The sequence below is a fragment of the Poecilia reticulata genome, chromosome 1 (genome assembly GCF_904066995.2).
Source record: "Poecilia reticulata chromosome 1, P_reticulata-male-v2, whole genome shotgun sequence".
Taxonomy (NCBI): Eukaryota; Metazoa; Chordata; class Actinopteri; order Cyprinodontiformes; family Poeciliidae; genus Poecilia; species Poecilia reticulata.
Genome location: NC_088830.1, coordinates 23979734 through 23999998, shown reverse-complemented (window position 1 = coordinate 23999998; position 20265 = coordinate 23979734). Strand labels below are relative to the sequence as shown.

The window sequence follows — 20265 nt, the reverse complement described above, 5'->3', positions numbered from 1 at the left end:
AATTGAATATAACCCAGCGTGTCATTAAGCCTTCATGCAGAAATTCCTCTTTTCAGTAGGTTCTCAGTATTTATCTGTGTCATTGTGTTACATTATAGCCTGCAAACTGTTAAGTGATGTCACACTGTAAAGCTTCTCTAACAACAAAGCTCAGTGTTTCCCCACTGGCAGAGATTTCAGCAAACTTACACGGCCTTCACTTGAGCTTGTTTGAAGTTTGGATGATCTAGCCTGAGTTTTAGAGCATTTCATGACATGCACAATAAGAGCTTACATGATTAAAAATCTTTCTATGACACTCTTGCTCTTTGCACTCTCTCCATCACTTCCAGGTCTGTGGGACTCCTGAGTACATCGCTCCTGAGGTGATTCTCCGTCAAGGTTATGGGAAACCTGTGGATTGGTGGGCCATGGGCATCATCCTCTACGAGTTCTTGGTGGGATGTGTGCCTTTCTTTGGAGACACTCCTGAAGAGCTGTTTGGACAGGTCATCACTGGTGAGAAACTCAAATTCATTTGATTTTCAAGTGATTTATCAGGCTCACATTTTTAACCTTTGCTCTGTGTTTGCCGTCTGTTGTAGACGACATAGTTTGGCCAGATGGTGACGACGCTTTGCCTGCAGACGCTCAGGCCCTCATCTCTGCTCTGTTACAGACTAACCCTCTTTTAAGGCTGGGCACAGGTACGGCTTCGTGCATTTACTGTGACATTGTGTTTGTCTGAATTTAGAGCCAAGTTACAAATTATATAGAATTACTATTGATCCAGTATCAATATTTTGGCTGGTTTTTTTCTGCTTTTTTTTTTTTCTTCATTGCATTTATTCTGATTTTATGTTGAATAACAATTATGAGCATTATGCACTTTTGTTTTTTATTTTTTTAGAACACATAAAACCTAAAACTCTTAGTCTGGACAAATGTAACTTAAATTTAGCAAATGAAAATCTGTTTGTAGGTGAAGCAGATGCCATTCATGGCCAATGGTTGTGCACTTTTTTAAGAAAAAAATTATTTTTAAAGAGTATGGGAAAGTGTTTAATTTAATTTCAGCATTTTCAAAAATCTGGATAGGTTTAAAAGGAAAACTTACTATAAATAAATGTTTAAATATACAGACGTTATTCTGTATACTGATAGGAAATCAGTATACAAAAATTGAATATTAGACTTCATTGGTTTATATTTAGATAGCTGACGGCAATGCTTGCAGCTGCCTTTGAGATGCCCTCAGCCCTCAGCTTGTACTGCACAAATGTTTAATTTCAATAAATCAAACTTTCTTTAAGGTAGATTATTTTATTTTTTGTTGTTGCAACAAGTACTCCTATTAAAGTAAGACTGTTTTTAATTGGGATTACTGCCTGAGAACCATGTAATTGCCAAATAGGTAATCACTTTAAATTGATCCCTTACAATGTCTAACTGTTATTATGTTTTTAAATGATCAGTAAACCAGATAATATAGGATAAACTATGAATAAGAACGAACAAATCTAAATATTTTTGTAACATTTTTGCCCATTACATTAGATTACTAGAAGACAGTCATTTGTTGCCTCTGTTTCTGCCACCAGGTGGAGCATTTGAGGTGAAGCAACACGCTTTTTTCTCTGCGCTGGACTGGAACAGTTTGTTGAGACAGAAAGCAGAGTTTGTCCCCCACCTGGAGTCTGAGGAAGACACCAGCTACTTTGATAGTATGTGCACTTCCTGTCTTTGGATTAATATGCCTATAAACAAGAGTAACTGCATTAAGGACAGGTTTAGGTTATGATCTAACACCATTAAAGTCAAAGCTCCCCTGCTTCCTGTTTTCCAGCCCGTTCAGATCGTTACCACCACATCAACACGTACGATGAGGATGACACCAATGATGATGAGCCTGTGGAGATCAGACAGTTCTCCTCTTGTTCTCCTCGCTTCAGTAAGGTACACCTCTTCCTTTTTCTTACCCTTTGTTGTGATTCTATCCATGCTTTTTTCCTAACCCTCTCTGTCAACACATCATACCTTCTTTGCACTTGAGATTACATGACAGGGCTTGATGAGGAAGGGGAAAAAAGTGGGTCAGACTGCACCAAGAGGCTCCACAAGGCTGAGCCTGGTTTCATACCTGGTGTTAGTGAGGTCTGTGTGGATTTTCTAACAGCCACACTATGTATGCTGCTTTCACAGGTCTCCAATTTCTACTGAAGGTCCAAAAAGTTTATTCACCTTTTTTTACGTTTTGTCATGTTACAAAACACAAACTGCAGTGAATTTTAGACATTTTTATGATAAAAAGCAGTGTGTAAATGTAAACCCTCCCTTAATGTTAGTGCAATGCTAGGGAGGAGTGCAGCAAATGTCACGATCAGACAGCGGGGAACTGTGGGAGGTTGTCCCGTTAGACCGTCAGTTCCCAAAACCACAAAAAAAAACAAAAACAAAACTCGGAAATCTTGTGCTGGTACACTGTAAGTGACCAGCCCAATACAAATCAAAACATAAAGTGGAAGTAATATTGATCATGACATAATAAAGACCAAGCAACTCTGTAGACAGATAAAGTTGTGAAGAAATTTAAAGCAAAGTAAGATCAGAAGATTTGAATATCTCGTGAACTTTTTAGTTTATTCTCTGAAACAGGAAAGAATGCAACACAACTGTAAACAAACCAAAACATCAACTACTTAAACTTGGTAGGTTTGCAGCTGTTTACAGATAATGGGCTGAATGTTTCCTAACAAACCTCTGAGGCCTTCGTTCCACACAGATGGGCTCTATTTACTTATTTGGCATCTTGTGAAGGAAATTGGTTAAACTGGATTTTATTTACAAATAAATGCTCACCATTTTTTTTATTGCAAAAAATGTTAGAGACCATGAATGCTTTTGCTTCCTTTACAGCTATATGCTACTTTGTGGTAGTCTGTCACATAAAGCCCAGAGAAAATACATTGGGGTTTGTGGTTAAAACACAACAAGAAGGGAACAAATGTGTTTATAAAGTACTGTATGTGACTGTTAACATTATTGTTTTTCCTTCTGAGAAGACAGCTGGGTCTTCAGCCATTGCTTGTTTCCATGGTGCACTCCTGCAGCTCGTCTCATTGTCCTCCCCCACAGACTGTTACTCTGCACATAATGAGAGCCTTACAAGCCATGACAAACAAAAAATGTGACCAAGATTAAACCCCAAGTTAAAATTGGTACTCTAATTATTTGCCACAGTTACATAGTGTAATCAGCTTTACAACCTGGTGTGAAAGAAAACAGAATCACTGCTTGATGTATTCCACATAAACCTCTAATTACTAATCTTGGCCTAGCAGATGACAGGGGCAGTGAAACTCTTGGCAGAAAATTAGGCATTTGGCTTTATGCTGCTTGTAGCTGAAGGGTATGTCTGTTCATCAGTTGCTTAAAACATTTGAGTCACATTCTGTTTTTTTTTTACCAAAGTTTTCTAAACGACCTCAAAAGTCTGGGCAAAAACTGTCTCACTGTGTTTATTGAAGGATCAAGATGCAGTTTGGCTGGTGGGAACAAGCAGTTACTCATATCCTAAGAAAAAAAACACAATGCAGAACTGATTTCAATAATCTAACTGATGAGAATGAAAATATACAGATTATGTATTATTTACTTTAATACATAAGGAATGGGTAATCAACTGGGAAGCAGGGAGCAACTACTGGAAGCATAGCAATCAGGAAGACAGAGACAAGGACAGACCTTGAAAAGACTTGTCAGTTTACAGCCTCTCAAAAGTATTCATTCCCCCGCAGATTGTGTCACATTTCAACCACAAACTGCAATGTTTTTAATTGATCATAACTGATAGGCTAGTACAAAGTAGTGCTTAATTTTGGAGTGGAGGGGAAATTAAATGAGAATGAAAAGTCAAAACATTTCTGCCAAGCACGTCCATACACTGTTGTGTTGCCAGAGTCATATCTGCATTCAGAATGATGTACAATGTTAGTTTTCTGCCACACAAAGCTGTCTGCATATGAGCCAAAAAGTTAAAACAAAAAAATTGACTTGCTCATCTTCTTTTGCGTATTTACTGTCTGCTGCACGGCTTGTAACAAACTGCAAACAATACTTGTTTATGGATAACAGGGTGGATTATTTACGGTTTTATGTCAGGATTGTCTGAATTTATTTCTCGGTCTCAGAATAAAGACTCAGAACACATTCATTTGTATTTGTTCGGTTACACATCATTTTGTGTTTGCCTTTTATATACAATCCTGATGCAACAAATTACAATTTGTGGTTGTAAAATTTCAAAGTAGGATACGGTTCATGGAATCTGAATATTTTTGTAAGGCACTGTTATTGCTTTATTCAAGGTTAAACATCATAAAGATGGAAAATAGTTGTCTTAGATGTCTTGAATTGTCAAACACAGATAAAAATCCTCCTGCGTTGAGAAATCTTTCTAATAAAAAGTGAATATTCTTCCTCTGTAATAAAACCTTCCACCATTACTCATAATGCAACACAAGTGCTGACAATCCTGTTTAACATGCAGGCGTATTTCTCTGCGACATCTAGCCTGACAGTTAACGTAATCACTACACAGAAACACTGTATGGATCTTTGTTCCAACTCAGCAGTTACATTATTAACTTCAGACACCCAACCTAAGGATTTACAAGTCATTTGTCTTTCCGCAGGTGTACAGCAGCATGGAGCATCTTTCCCAGCTGGAGCAGAAAGCTACAACCTCTGTGTCCCGTCGAGAACACAGGAGCCCACGAGAGGACAAGGTGGCAAAAAGAGAGAGCCTGGGCAGCTTCGGCATGAGGGAGAAGAGCTGGAGGACTGGATCTCCTGAGATGTGAGTTGCTGTCAGCTTTCTGTGAGGGTTATTTTTTTTATTGTAAATGTATCTTAATACTTCAAGAAAACACTTTACTCTTCGTACATCAAAGATTTTGTTGCTGATTTCCACTTCTGAAAAATCTTATCTGCAGATATCCATTTTAGCCAATTCCCATTTACCTTTAATAATCATTAATAGCTTGAACAGACTTTCTGCTCATAAACTCAAAATGCAATTGTCTTAACATTAAAATGTTCATTGGAAAGTAAAAAAAAAAAAATTTTTCTCAGACACCACCAGATTACCTAGCTACCTGTTTCTGCATCACTGGGAATCTATAAATACAGTTAAAGAAGAAGCAAGGTCAGCCCATGTGTGAAAGAGAAGTCGGTGTTACGCAGATCTACAATTAAACAGGGCTTCACTGTCCTCACTTCTCTTTTCTCTCTACCCTTCCTCCTGTCCACCTGCTGTTGAACAAAGACCTGTAGTTCCACAAAAAAAACCTTTAAAACTTCCTTAAATGCATATTGTTTTTATGCTAAAACAAGCATATCTAGTAATTGTTTTGTCTCACCACACTTATGGTTTTGCAGGAAGCGGCTGTCTTGTTCTGAGTCTCTGTACATGGAAGGAGACGCGAGCCCTCCTCTTGGCGCCAGGCGACGCTTCTCAGCTTTGATGGACACCCATCGCTTTGCCTCACCCTTCGAAGGAGAGTCCGACTCCCTGACCCGTCAGAACCTCATGAAGTTCCGAGGAACGTCGCTGGATGGCACCACTGTCCCTTCGCCAAGCCTCCTGGAACACAGGCCCATTGTGAGGGAGATAAATGGAGCAGGTTTGTTGGCAATGCTTAGAAAGCACAAAGTCTGTAATGCCTGATTTGATGCGGAGAAATGAACCATTATTTTTAATTTCAGCTGCAATCGTCCTGCAATGTTCAAACCATTTGGATTTCTTGCAGACAAATCATCTAGACTCGGAGAGAGCGCCAGCATAAGCTCAGCCGTCATGACATTATCCCCCGGTCCTGCCGCACCCGGCCGGGATGTGATCACTCCTCTGTATGACCCTCTGGGGCCCAGAGCCGCAAATGACCTGGTCCTCCGCCGGGCACGCCACCACCATTTATCTGGCGATGGAGAGAAACGGAACTCCAGACAAGGAAACAAGGTTATCAAGTCAGCGTCTGCCACAGCTCTGTCTGTTATCATCCCATCAGGTGAGAGGCTGAAGGTCCTGAAGTGCTGCTACTCTCTGAAACGTCTCAAGTCTATTTCCTCTGACCTTACCTCCTCCTTGTCTGCAGTGGAGCAACACGGTGGCTTCTCTCCGCTGGCCAGCCCCATGTCACCTCACTCTTTCTCCTCCAACCCCTCATCGCGTGACTCCTCACCCAGCAGAGACTTCTTTCCTGCAGTCAGTGTTCTGCGCTCCCCGATCACAATCCATCGCTCTGGAAAGAAATACGGCTTTACCCTAAGGGCTATCAGGGTCTACATTGGCGACAGTGACATCTACAGTGTCCATCACATGGTTTGGGTAAGAAAAATGTGGAAATGGTGTGAGTCATAGTTTTGTGGCATTTACTCTACTGGAGATAAACATTTACTAATTTAAATTACTTTATTACTTTGACCGTTGAATGTACCAATGGAAATGAATGGTCTCTTATAACAGATTGATAGCTGAAAAAATGAAATAAAAGTTGAACACAGAGGAAAACTAGTCTATCTTTTGACCTACATCTTTATATATCAGGCATATTGTTAAAGTTGTGTACTTAGGGGTTCCGATTAGTGTGTTCCCACAATGACATGGATATACATCACCTTAACATAAACCATCTGGATCATTTGCATGATGTTGCAAAAGTGTTACAAAGCTTTGTTTTTCCCAATTTAAATCATGACTGGAGGTATTTTGTTTTCCTGAATGCGATCTTGTAAATTTTTTTGTGCATCGGCAGCATGTTGAAGATGGAGGCCCCGCTCAGGAAGCCGGTCTTTGTGCAGGTGACCTAATAACCCATGTCAATGGTGAGCCGGTCCACGGTTTGGTCCACACCGAAGTGGTAGAGCTCATCCTCAAGGTTGGCATCAGTTACATTTTATCTTATCTATACGCTTATCTATAGCGACTTTTAAGCGACAAAGCATGGCTCCTTTTAAAGATGTCAACATTGAATCATTGAAAGCTTTCTCGGCAGAACTCATTTAATTGCTCTGTGCAGAGTGGGAACAAGGTGACTGTGACAACCACGCCTTTTGAGAACACCTCCATTAAAGTGGGCCCTGCCCGCAAAGCCAGCTACAAGTGTAAGATGGCTCGACGAAACAAGAGGACAGCTGGGAAGGAAAGCCAGGACAGGTAGGAGCTACAGGTGTCCTGCAGCTCACATTTAAAACTCAATACTTTAAATAAGCTACTAATTCCTTTACTGCTGAACAGAGGAGCTGCTTCACCATGAAGGTTTTGATGTCATATTCCAGCTGTTTCGATAGAGTACTTTGTCAATGCATGCCTTTCTTCAAAATTGTGGGTAGCTTTACAGTCAACATTTTCAGCAGTTTTGCTATGAGTTAGACAGTTTTACCATTAAATTCCTTTAACTAAAACTTGCCAGATGCTTAACAACATTTGTAATATACAATCCTGTTTCTTTAAGTCTTGTCTCTTAGCCACGTGAGTTAAAAGTAGATCAAATTCAGTTTTTCTGCATTTTTAGTGTGTGGGTGTTGATGACCTACTTCCTCTATTTCGCTAACCAGGGTTTATCTTGTCTGAGTTTTTCTCTTCACGTTAGCTGTGTAAGGAAACGGCCCTTTATAGAATCTCGAACGATCTGGTTTGAAACATCAGGAGTCGTTTCCGTGCCAGTTAGTATGAGTATGTGTTAATTTAAGATCAACCCGTTCATTTTGTGCACTTCAATTTGCTGTCAATCCTGCAGCAAGAAGCGCAACTCCTTGTTCCGTAAGATCACAAAGCAGTCCAATCTCCTCCACACCAGCCGCAGCCTGTCCTCTCTGAATCGCTCGTTATCCTCCAGTGAAAGTCTTCCTGGCTCCCCAACTCACAGCCTCTCTGCCCGGTCCCCAACTCAGGTCCACCGCTCAACCCCGGAGCCCTCCTACCTCGGTATGTTGCCATGTTTAGACAGTTATCCAGCAATTATCAGTGAGGTCAGCTTTCTTTGTGTAGCTGTCAACCTCTTCCTCTGGTGATTTCTTACATCTCCCCATGTGTCCGCTGAACTCTTTAGGTGCTTCCTCCCAGAGCAGCTCTCCTGCCTCCAGCACTCCGAACTCACCCTCTCCTTCTCAGCACATGCGGCCCAGCTCCTTGCATGGCCTGTCCCCAAAACTTCACCGCCAGTATCGCTCTGCCCGATGCAAGTCTGCTGGAAATATCCCGCTGTCCCCTCTGGCACACACACCCTCCCCGACTCAGTCTTCCCCTCCTGCGATGCCAGGCCACACAATAGGGAGTTCTAACACAACACAGTCGTTTCCTGCAAAGCTCCACTCCTCGCCACCGGTGGTCCGGCCCAGGCCAAAGAGCGCCGAGCCCCCGCGGTCACCTCTTCTCAAGCGGGTGCAATCAGCAGAGAAGCTCGGCTCACCTCTGACCCAGTCCAGTTCTACCGGAGGTCTTGGAGGTCCGTTGAGGAAGCACAGCCTGGAGGTGCAGCACTCTGAGTACCGCAAAGATGCCTTCCTCTGTGAGCTGGGGCTCCAGAGCCTGCTGGAGACGGAAGGAGAAAATCTGCCTCCTAATGCGCCTCTTCTGCCCATGTCCTCCACCACCCCAGAGACTGGTGTGCTGAAGCCTGTGAGGAGACTCGGGAGACAGGAGTCGCCACTCAGCAGGGAGACTCTGCTGGCCGGAAGGGAGAGGGAAGAGAGAGAGCGAGAAAGAGGAAGGGACAGGGAGAAAGACAGAGAGGTAAACCAAGCAGGTCTGCCAGCGTCACAGTCATCTTTGGCAAGGAAATCTCATGCAAGCGATTTTAACATGAATGCCAAACAAAGTGAAGAAACCAGTAGACTCGTAACTCCTGCCTCTCCTATTAAGACTACAAGCACACCTCCAATGCAGGTAGAAGCTAGAAACAGCAAAGATCTCCAGCTCAAGCAACAAGGAGGAAAACCCGAGCCAAAGCAAGATGGGGAGAACAAAAATCGGTCCTGTTTGCCAACTGCTGCCTTCAACAAGAGCTCATCTGCTCCGGATAAATCCGGCAGAATCAACACAGTCGTGACAGGAGCCTCTCTGAGCATAAATAAGACTTTTAAATCATCAGGAATGGGGAACGGTCAACGGAAGTCTGACGGCAACGATTCAAGAACTGCTGAGCTCGGCTCCAAAAGCCCCAAATTGGCAGCTCGGGTCCTGGCTCCCGTCGTTCCCTCGCACGGGCAGCCTCTCTCGCTGGGCAAAGTGCGGCAGGGCTTGGGCCCTGTTAATTGTTACAGGGGTACTCTCGACTGGGAGGACAAATGTCGCCTGGAGGTGGTGGAGGAGCATTCCCCCTCTCCCTCCCCCTCCCCAACAGCTGTCACCCCCTCCCTCTGTGGACCTTCGCTGTGTAAGTCGCGGCCCGTCTCCCCCGGAGATAAGACGAGCTTCGTCAGCCAGCTCACCACCGTGGCCAAAAACGTCCTCGGACCAATCAAGCTAGGCTCTATGGAGGGGACTAGGAATAAAGAGCAGCAGAGCAGGGCGTCAGAGGAGAAGCTGGGACCTGCCGCCGGGAGGTCCGACACTCCTGCAGGAGCGCGAACGCTTCTGGGCGCCGCGGTGGTGACTCAAAGTCCTGGCAGTTCTCTGCTTGAAAAGTCAGCACCACCTGGGAACCTGCCAAAAATGTGACCCCCTGGATCATTACATCAGACTTTAGTAGAAAATAGTAAAAATGATAATGTCTTTTTGTTTTGGAGGGACAAAAAAAAAAAAAACAGAAAACAGGCACTTAAAGATGTACATTCCAGTTTCATAGTATATAAAGTCTTATTTATTGATTGAATCCTTGAATAAATCTAATGTAAAAGCAGTAAGAAAAAATAGCTGTAAAGGTGCATTAACTGTTGGTTTTCTATGATGCATAATTTATTAAAACACATAGTCATGTAAAGTGAAACACTTTATCAGATATATATGTGTGAGTCAATGTGAATGCATGTTATATTCTATATACGTACTGTATGTGCATAATAGGTACAAGAGGGTCAAAAAGTGCTTTACTGATCAAAACATGCTGAATACTGTGAATACCAAATTCTGTAACTCTTTTTCAACTAGACAATTCAGATTTTTTTTTTTTTACTGCTGTTCAAAATGGAAGAGTGAATAAGTCAAGTTGTAATATTTGCATTAAGCAGCACAGCATCGGTTTGGCTTCTCTATAAAAGCATCAACATGATTAGGCATGTTTATTCATCATGCAGCAGTTTACTTTCTCTGAGCAGTTAGACGAATCCACAGCAACCCTCTCTGTCAGTGGATGTTACAGTAGGACCTGTCTAACTCCCAGTCTGTCAGAGGATTGTCTCCGAGTGTGTGTTTATCCTCCTCCTATGGTTCCTATCAACTCTTGAAGGCTGCAGAGGAGAAAAGGAGCGACTGAACTTGGGCTCAGTGCTTATCTCGTCCTTGCAGGAAGGCCACACCGGCCTTTCTTCTCCCTCCGCCTCCCAGTGCTGCAATGGGCAGGAGCACAAACACCCAAAAACATTTGCATTGCCACAGGAGACAGCTCTGTCAGCAGCTGATTTTGATACTTTTTAATCCATACTCTTTTTGTGGTCTGTGAAGCAGGACATAAGTGTGCTTGGGAGTGTGATTTGGAAAGGTCCAAACACGTGTATGTGTGTGTTATGTTCGTTAAAGTAACATGACAGAAAGCAGCCTGGAAATTTGTAGTTAGGATCCAGGGATACCAGTGGGATTATAAGGCTCTAATCGACTTATCGCACTCACACTCTGCAAGTTAATTTTACTGTAGGAGCATAAAACAGAGTAGAATACATATATGTCATCAGCACATATATACTAAACTCAAGAGTTTTCAGCCAGTCAGTTACTGATGTAGCTTAAAATAATTTGCTGAAGAGCTCCGTGACTAAAATAGAGGTTGTTCGTATAGACCTAAAAATATCTTGAATCAATTTAAAAATGGTCCCGTGTTAAAATCAAAGGGGATGTTTAATGTAACACGTTGATAAAGACTACATCAAAGCTCAGATAATATTTCGCAGGACGCAAAATTGATCTGACAGTGATAGCAACCGTATTCATATTCATTGAACACATTTTGCTGTGTTAAAAGAACCTTATTGTATTTTTTCTTTGAATGGATGGAATGTGATAGACCAACACAAACTAACAAATATTTAGACATAAGAAATTACATGATTTTTAACATATTTTAAATCAGTGAATTATGTTACTTATATCCATCTCCAATGAGTCAATAGTTTGCAGAGCAATTACAGCTGCGTGTCTTTTGGGGACACGTCTCACCCAACTTTCCAGTGTGTATTTTAGCTCCTTTTTATTTTCATAATAGCACAAACCGACAAACTGGGTGGAGATCATTTGAAACTAAATTTTTCAGTGCAGCAACATACTTCAGTTGGGTTTCATGTCTGGACTTTGGCTAGACCATCCTAATAAATGAATACTCTTGGAACACTCAGCAACCAAGAGTAGAGAAGGGCTGGAAGACACACCAGACAAGGTACCACCTGACAGTGGTGCATCGCAAACCTGCAGCAACCCCCAGGCCAAAGAGGCACAGGTAGAGATGTAGGAAACCAAACCCGTCAACGCAGCTGTTTGTTCTCTAATGCTCTCTTTGACTCTTCAAGGCAGTTTGTTGCACCAGAATAGGAATGCACAGCACACTTATTAGATTGTTACTGGTAAAAGTGTGAATGTATAATTTTCCTTCCAACTCACAATTCTTTACTTGTTTGTGTTGGTCTATCCCAATGGTCAAGTCCCAATATGATGTAGTTTATAAATCTAACATTGCAAAACGTGCATAACTTCAAAGGGTATAACTACTTTTGCAACGCGCTGTATTTTCAGTTTTTTCCTTATATCTTTACCTGTTTTAAGCACACACCTGTCCATTGTATGTAAATGTATGCAATTTGTCTTTGATTTATTTTGATTAACTTATGCAAAAATGCAACATAAAGTTAGCCAAGAGCAGCATATCAATTTGTCAGTAAGACAGCGTTTAAAAGCTGAAATATATGTTTGAATTTGTACTTGAACTATAATTTTTTAGGACTTGGTTGGAAACTGATTTTATTGAATTAGACTCTCTTACTATCCAAATTGAGATTAAGTCTACAGAAAGCTACAGCAAAGTGAAAACCCGATTCCTCTTAAATGCAGTGGTATCACCTCTATTATTCACATGAAAGCATATACATTATGTAGTAGATGCTTTGGAGTCTAAAGGATTTTTTTTTACATTCATGTAGTTCTCTACTGCCCTCTACAGGTTCCTAGTGACGACTGTTTAACATGTTTAATATTCTAACACACTTGAGATCGGTGATTTATTGGGGGATGTTACAAACCATAGTGTTATAAATATGCATTCATGTTTCTGAACTATTACCTGAACACTTGGAACAAAAATTATTTTCCCTGGTGTTTTCCTACTTGTGACTGTTAATTTTATATCTGGATTCCATTTTTGAATATAATGTATGCATAATTCTGACAGGAAAGACGACTTCTTATATCTTAGTGTAACAATGAAAATGTCACAAATAATTAATGTGATAAAGAAATAATCTTTTTTTTTTTCATATTTAGGCCTTAGCCCAATCAGTTGAGTCAAAAAATACCCCTTTTTTTTAGTATTTTTGGATTGATGGCGAGAACATCATCCAAGCACTTTATTTGACAGAAGAATATCTTTGTTTTTAGCATTGCTTCAAAATTACCTGATGCTAACAGATATAGATGGTAAAAATGATCACAGTAATCCAACTATAAACATTCCACTCCTCTCTGTTCACTCTGTGTATTTAGTTGTTCCACTGGGGTATTTTTGTTTGTGATAGATGCAGACACCTGAAGTGCAGTATGTGGAATAAAGTAAAGAAATTTGTTCTCAAACTTTACTCTCTTGTCGATTGCTCTTTTCTCATTTATGTTTTAGATTGAAAATGCTTTATCAATCTTCTGATTAGCTAACTTTTGTTTTTAGCATCAGCTGTCAATTATGACCTGTAAGACCATTTGCAGGTACATCTCAATCATTTAAATAGTATCATTTCAGTTGATTCGAAAAGAGATAAATCATAAATTATTTTTTAAAAAATTCCCACACATTGAGATTTTTTTAAAGTTGGTATTTCTGTTCATTTAGATGACTGTGGTTTACAGATAATAAAATTCAATTTCCCAGAATACTATATAAATAAGACACATTTTTTTAAATGACTTTTTACATTATGTGTCATGCTGGGGCCTACATGGTGGGGAAAGCTTCTTACTTGATAGTTGTTGAAAAGACAAATTAGTAACACATTCCAAAGGAAGAGTAAGAAACAACTGATTATTGCTAAAAAGGCTGCTTTGTGCAGCATGCTTCATCCAAACATTTGAATGGAGAGCTGAATGGTTGAAAAAAGTTTGGTAGATTGGATTGTGAAAAGTCTAATCAAGCCAAAATAACAAATACCTAAAGAGTCTAGCGTCATAGTGCTTAATTGATCAGCCAACTGGCCTGACCTACAAGGAGAGGCTTTAAACATCTTAACATCTTATATATGTGTAATTTGCAGTTCAATTCACAATTATGTACGACTGTTTTTTACACTGCATAAAATGCCATTAAAATAGAGTCAAATGTGTGGCTCAGACAAATGTGGGTAAGTCCAAGGGGGTGTGAATAATTTCTAAAGGCACTGTAGTGAGGGTCTCTTCTGAGATAACCGTTAAAAGTTGTTTCGTAATATTCTTATCTTAAATATACTAAGTACTTATTGAAATTACATTTTTATGAAGCATATTTTGTACTGCACATACTGAAACAGGAAATGTGTTCGTTAGATATTTTTATTTTTACTTCCGGTCACAAAGTAAAACGTAGTCAATATCACCCAATGAAGGTTGGCCGATTGCTAATACGAGCTAAACGGCGAATCAGCGTTCTCGCAACGGTTATTTCAACCAATCACGTGGCAGCAGGAACGGATAACAGGAAGTAAATACAGTGACAGCTAGAGGGAGACCCTAAAGCCGGAGCTATACAGTGGGGCGGACAGTATTACTCTGGTTTAAACTAAACAAATTAACCTGGGAGCCTTAAGGAGAAACATCTTCTGCATTGACATCTGATGTAGTGTGTTGGGATATAATGGCGTTTGTTGTGTGCTCATAAATGTTACAGAGCGAACGCCGGGTCTAGCGCTAAAGTTAGCTTATTTAGGCAGCTAGTTTTAGTGACGGGACCGAAGAAGGCAACGACATGAGTGAATGTGCGACCAGACACCGGCCTGCTTAATCAGGAACTGAGATAGGTAAGTAGGCCCTCAACTGAGGGAACTTTAACTCTGCATAAAGCCTGGTGTTAGGTCCGTTTTTTTTGGACCCAATGTCGTAAGACGTTACTACAGCGTAATTACTCTAAAGCTGTTGGACATAGTCACAAAAGCATGTTCTTGCTGTTCTGATACTCATCATTTTTGGTGTAGACTGTAAAAAAAACCCCCAAAAATCCTTAACCGGATGGATGACAAATGACCGTGATCAGATGACTTTCTGTAGCACTGAACAAAAAGCCTGACATACCGGTTGTCAAATGGGAATCACATGACGTCTGTGCTTCCTTTTAATTTTCCAGGATTGTAACTGTGTGTTCCTTATTGAAACTACTACTCATCAGTTTCAGGGCGGGGTGAGAAAATCCTTCAGCGTTTAAAGCTTTAGGATGATTGTTAGTTGAATTTGATCAAGTTTACGGTCACTGTCTGACTTTTTTTTGTTTTTTTGTTTTTGTGCTGTTTTAGAATAGTGTTATTAAATGATGTACAATTTCAATTATATAAGTTATTTAACTACTTGTATAAATTTCCCAATGAAAGAGTCAAAGATATTTTGTCAGATCACTCACGGTGTCCAATGGCAAATTATAAGTGTGTTATTGAGACTTTGAGAAGATGTGTGTGACCAAAATGTCAACAATAAATCCTGGTTATATTGTCACCTTAACATTGGCAACGCTCTGATACCTTATGCTCCCTGTAATCTCAATTAAAGCTATTTAATTTATAAGAATTACATTAAAAAGATGTTGCTGTTTTCAAAGCGATTATGTAGTTTTTGTCATGATCTGGCTTAACACTGTTAAATCACACAGGTTCATATTGAATTATTACCATATTTATATTAAACACTAAGAGAAAAAACAATCAAATATCAAGTTTGTTGCAAAACACCATTTGACACTACAAATAATTGAACATTTTAGCTAGAGATAATGATTACGAGGTACGCTTAAAATCATGGTACGATTCAGCTTAAGAAGTGAAATGATTTTGAACTGTCTGTTAAAAAACAACAGACTTATTATTAAAGAGCCATACCAAGAGAGGACAGTAGGTTAATTTAGTGTCCCTTATTTCTTTCAATTCAGTTCAATGTTGCAATGAGGAGCATCAGCATCTGTCTTTGAGGGCTCAGAGGCATGAACTCGGTTTCCCCCAGCGCAGCGCAGTACGTGGGGGTAGTGATGCAGGATGAGCAGGTGGCGAGTCGGAGGCCGCCGTCCCTGGAGCGGCAGGGCAGCTTTGGATTCAGAGTGCCTCAAGCTTCAGATGCAAGCAGAGATGCAGCCAGAGAGCCTGATGAGATGGACAAAGTCAAGGCCAAACTGATGTCGGCATGGAACAATGTCAAATATGGTGTGTAATTACATCTATGCAGAGGCTTCAAAGTTGAAATCAGGAGAATTAGTTTTCTGAGCCAGCACCCTTCACCTGTTTTCTCCGCAGGTTGGACTATTAAAACTAAAACCTCTTTCAACAAAATATCTCCTGTCACAATCCTGGGGCACTCTTATCTACTCAACAATGAAGGTATTTGTTCCTTCTTTCCTGTGTGATAACTGCATCCTCTGACTCAGATGTGCTATTTTTTTTTATTTTTTTGTCTGAAAAATGTCAGCTTTGCTGAATAGATTGTGTAACTCTGGAAAATGAAACTTGAAGAAGAACAGGTCCTCTGTGATTTTTGTGAGATGGGAATGTGTTAACAAAGCTAATGAAAATACCGTTCCTTTAGAAAGGTTGTAAAATCTACATTTATTAGCTATTTTTACACCTTTTTCTTCACTTTTCTCTTACGTTCTCAGATGAGGTGGAGCGGTTCCGTCGGGATTTTGTGTCCAGAATATGGCTGACCTACCGGAGGGAGTTTCCCCCGCTGGAAGGCTCTACCTGGACAACAGACTGTGGCTGGGGCTGCATGCTGCGCAGTGGACAGATGCTGCTGGCACAGGGGCTCGTGGTCCACCTGATGCCCAGAGGTTTGTGCACTTGCACTTTAGTAATCATTTGTGAAGTGTTTATCTCTTGACTTTTGACAATTTCCTGACAAACTCTTGCACTTGTATTTACAACTTACCAAAGTGTATGTAAATGAAACAAACACACCACCAGCCAGTCACAGACAGATATCTTTTTTTATGTAATATTCCTTGCAAGTCATTGTTTGGTTGAAAAACAACCAATCACAACCAGCAAAATAAAAAAAAGAACATACATCTCCACTATTCCTTTAGATGGTAGAAACTACAACATTGGAGCAGTTTCATTGGGAGTTTTATCAAATCTGTCTCAATCTTCTGATTTTTTTTTATATTAAGCTTCAAATGTGAGGATGATATAGAAGAAACTATTTTTGAATAATTTTTAGTCTTGCACAGCTTCAATCATGCATGATCTTCTTTTGAATGCTCTTGTTTTTAATGTTGGCTTTATTGCATCCTGCTGACACATCATTCCTAGTTAAACTTTTCATTCACAACATAACTGCTCAGTTCTTGGGTTGATTGCATGTTGTGCTCATATCTTTGCAATATAATTACAGCCCTGAGAAAGTATATTTATAATAACCTATTTTCAACCGATTTAGTTTAAGCACTACGTTCTGTACTTTTTAGATTTTTAGATTTAAAAACCAATATTCTGTTGATCAACCAGACTTTGCTACATTACTATTCTTTAGCTTTATTTTGGTAATTTGTAGATTGGACTTGGCCAGACGCTCAGCAGCTAACTGATGTGGACTTCGAGGTGTTCCGACCTCGTTCCCCAGTTCGGGCTGGAGGTGTTCCTATCCCTTCCTTCGGTTCTTTGCGAGGATCCAGCAGCCCAGAGAAAATCCCAGCTGGCAATCAGGCGCCCAGATGCTGCCAGAGAAAGAGACCTGAATCTGCAAGGGACCGGCAGGCGGAGCCCATCCACTCCAAGCTAATCACCTGGTTTGGAGACCAGCCTCCAGCACCTTTTGGTGTTCACCAGCTGGTGGAAATAGGCAAAAGTTCAGGGAAGAAGGCTGGCGACTGGTACGGCCCATCGATAGTGGCGCATATTCTTCGGTAAGTGCTCTACTTTTGGATCAATGCTGTTTTTAATAGTTTTGAAGTCGTTTAGATGGTTTGAGATGCTGTGAGATTAAGTCTTTTCCCTCTGTTTGCAGGAAAGCAGTGGCCAAAACCTCTGTGGCACAAAGCCTCGTGGTATATGTTGCTCAGGATTGCACAGGTAAGAATTGGAGCTAAGTGTTAGCGTTTTTTCTTTTCTTTTTCTGCTCATAGTGACGTATTTCTCCTCTTATTTTAATCCCATGATTTGATTTTGTGTCCTAGTATACAAAGAGGACGTGGTGCATCTCTGTGATCTGTCACTAAGTCAAAGCCCTGCTGAACCTTCCGACCAGGCCTGGAAGTCTGTCATCATACTGGTTCCTGTCCGGCTCGGAGGAGAGGCCCTTAACCCGTCTTACATTGAGTGTGTCAAGGTCTGCATATTCTGATTAACCAACTCCTTGTTCAATCATGTCTTACTAAAATATCCTGCCTTATACTGAAAGCACTTTTGTTAAATTTCAGAATATCCTGAAGCTGGATTGTTGTATTGGAATAATTGGAGGGAAACCGAAGCACTCACTCTACTTCATTGGCTTCCAAGGTGAAAAGCATCTGCTTTGTCTTGTTTGGTTTGAATAATCAGAGAAACGAAAATAAATCCTACAAAGCTGAAATGCAGCAAATGTTTTTTTTTTCTCTCTAAATAAAATAATTTAAGAGATTAAATTTTTCTTTTTGTGTCACGTAGATGAACAGCTTCTCTATCTGGACCCACATTTCTGCCAGCCGGTTGTTGATGTCGCTCAAGCAGACTTCTCACTGGAGGTCTGTTATCACTTCTGCACGTGTCAGTGCACCTCGCTCTCTATATCACAAGATTTATCTAACATAGTGGAATTCAACAATCATGTTGACTTTTTCTTGTGTGACCCCGCCTCCGTGTATCACTCTGCAGTCGTTCCACTGCAGCTCCCCTAAAAAGATGCCCTTCAGCCGGATGGATCCCAGCTGCACCATCGGCTTCTATGCCAAGAACAAGAAGGACTTTGAATCTCTATGTGCTGCTGTTGGCATGGTGAGACTTTAAAACGCCCGGCTCAGTTTTTACTAACACCAAAAACCAGATGCACTCTTTAAAAAAAATAAATAAATAAAACTTTTTAAATTCAGATGCATAAATTACCATGGCATACTTCATTAACAAATGGTTTGAATTGACAAGTTGCAGCAGGAGGAATGTAAAAACCTCTTGACTTTTGTCTTAAAATGCACATGAAAAATCCTTTTCTGTTTGAAAAAGAGTAGGAAGAAGTGAAGCCCTTATTTAATCCTACCACTTATCTCAGTTTTTTTATAAAAACAAAAGAACAACCAATTTAATTTATGTTTGTTTTGTCTGGTATTTTAGTGCAGATATATATGTATATATAAAAAACAATTGGGGCTATTAGGCAGAGGTTTGAGTTTAACGGGTTTTTTTTATTATTATTTTTTTTTATTAAAAACTTAATTGGCATTTCTTTCCACTTCACCCTTAAGCACTACTTTGTTTACTTTTTAAATTTTACAGGAACATGTCAGCACCAAATATACTAAATTAAGCATTAATTTCACAATCATTACAGATGTAAACAAGCTTTTATAATGCAAATCAGCATATTTTTTGTATGTGACATACTGCTCTTCAGAGCAGATCCCTTTCTAATGTTGCATTTTGTAGACTTTTTGGAGTTTATTTTCACCTTTGTCGTCTCTCCAGGCTCTGTCCACATCCAAGGAGAAATACCCCATCTTCACCTTCGTCGAGGGGCCGGGGCAGGACTATGGACTTGAGAGTGACAGCAGCAACCACAGTGGGCCCTCAGCCCACATCTTGCCTCCAGACATACTGAGCAGGAGTAACAACAGAAGAAGCAGTGAGGAGTTTGTCTTCCTGTGAACCGCTGAGGAACATGACCTCCCACATTCCACCACTAGGTGGCAGAAGACTTATTCTGACTTGGTTCCGGTGGCTACAGCTCCTTGTCGGCCTTGTTTCAAAGATATCCCTACATGAATCAGTTGATTGATCTGCTTTCTTGACTGGAGGAAGTTGATTTTCAGATTTCTCTTTTGACGTCTTAACTGGAAAGGACTGATTATGTTTTCCCTTCATAAAGTAAAAAAAAAATCTAAAACTTCAATACTCAAGGTTGCAGCTTCCCATTGTTATTCCTGCGCAATATTCACCTGCTGTACACATTTTTCTTTTTAAAAAAGTTTCATCCTCTTTCGAGTTTATTTATAAGACTTATGACTGTGTGTGTGTGTGTGTGAGTAAGTGCAAGATTTGTGTAAATTATTTGTCTTTAATTGTCCTGATATATTTAGATGTCAGTGCTGTTGTACCTCCCAGAGGTTTTGAACTCTTGCAAGAGTTTATTGAACATCTTCAGTGAAACTTTTGTATCTCTGAGAAAGCCACAGCCTAGAACCTGTCCTAATTATTTGCCATCAGGAATATAAAACTCTCCCAGAAATCTGCTGTTACATTTCTCTTGCTGCTAGAAATGGATATTTATTTTTACTGAGTGGCCAAGCCTCGTCAAACATTTTTTAAAAACGTAATCTGGATACGTTTTCAAAGTAAAACTCAAAGCAGCTCTGCTTAATCAACAAAGTTGAGGTTTTATTGTGTTAATGTGTCACATGACCATGCTGAGTTGAGTTTCTGGTCCCATGGCCTGTTCTGGTCCCATGACAGCACTTACTGGACATTGCACTACAACTGTTAGATAGTTTGCTGTCCAGATTAAATACAAACACTGGAACACTA

General features: G+C 40.4%; 2 protein-coding genes across 5 annotated transcripts in view; both read left to right on the top strand.

The window, feature by feature from the left end:
- The window catches only part of mast1a (microtubule associated serine/threonine kinase 1a), a 71408-nt gene extending 58433 nt beyond the window's left edge, over window positions 1-12975 (top strand). For all 4 annotated transcript variants that reach the window (XM_008415141.3, XM_008415149.3, XM_008415174.3 and 1 more), the window contains 12 exons: window positions 333-498; window positions 585-686; window positions 1581-1703; window positions 1826-1935; window positions 4674-4837; window positions 5419-5663; window positions 5790-6047; window positions 6135-6367; window positions 6795-6917; window positions 7059-7195; window positions 7779-7966; window positions 8091-12975. In XM_008415141.3, coding sequence (XP_008413363.1) covers window positions 333-498; window positions 585-686; window positions 1581-1703; window positions 1826-1935; window positions 4674-4837; window positions 5419-5663; window positions 5790-6047; window positions 6135-6367; window positions 6795-6917; window positions 7059-7195; window positions 7779-7966; window positions 8091-9700 — 3459 coding nt within the window. In that variant the 3' untranslated portion in view covers window positions 9701-12975. The remainder of the gene's footprint in view (window positions 1-332; window positions 499-584; window positions 687-1580; window positions 1704-1825; window positions 1936-4673; window positions 4838-5418; window positions 5664-5789; window positions 6048-6134; window positions 6368-6794; window positions 6918-7058; window positions 7196-7778; window positions 7967-8090) is intronic.
- A 1072-nt stretch (window positions 12976-14047) lies between these two features.
- atg4da (autophagy related 4D, cysteine peptidase a) lies at window positions 14048-20265 on the top strand. Its single transcript, XM_008415189.3, has 11 exons — window positions 14048-14379; window positions 15495-15762; window positions 15853-15936; window positions 16212-16385; window positions 17108-17459; window positions 17561-17625; window positions 17730-17881; window positions 17973-18051; window positions 18199-18275; window positions 18406-18525; window positions 19210-20265. Exons 2-11 carry the CDS (start codon window positions 15546-15548, stop codon window positions 19387-19389), a joined length of 1500 nt encoding a protein of 499 aa, XP_008413411.1. The 5' UTR covers window positions 14048-14379; window positions 15495-15545; the 3' UTR covers window positions 19390-20265.

Coding starts and splice junctions, on each gene's coding strand:
- atg4da (XM_008415189.3), top strand. CDS start 15,546: ATGAACTCGGTTTCCCCCAGCGCAGCGCAGTACGTGGGGGTAGTGATG. Junction 17,626..17,729: donor TGTTGCTCAGGATTGCACAG/GTAAGAATTGGA, acceptor TTTGTGTCCTAG/TATACAAAGAGGACGTGGTG. Junction 18,052..18,198: donor CTACTTCATTGGCTTCCAAG/GTGAAAAGCATC, acceptor TGTGTCACGTAG/ATGAACAGCTTCTCTATCTG.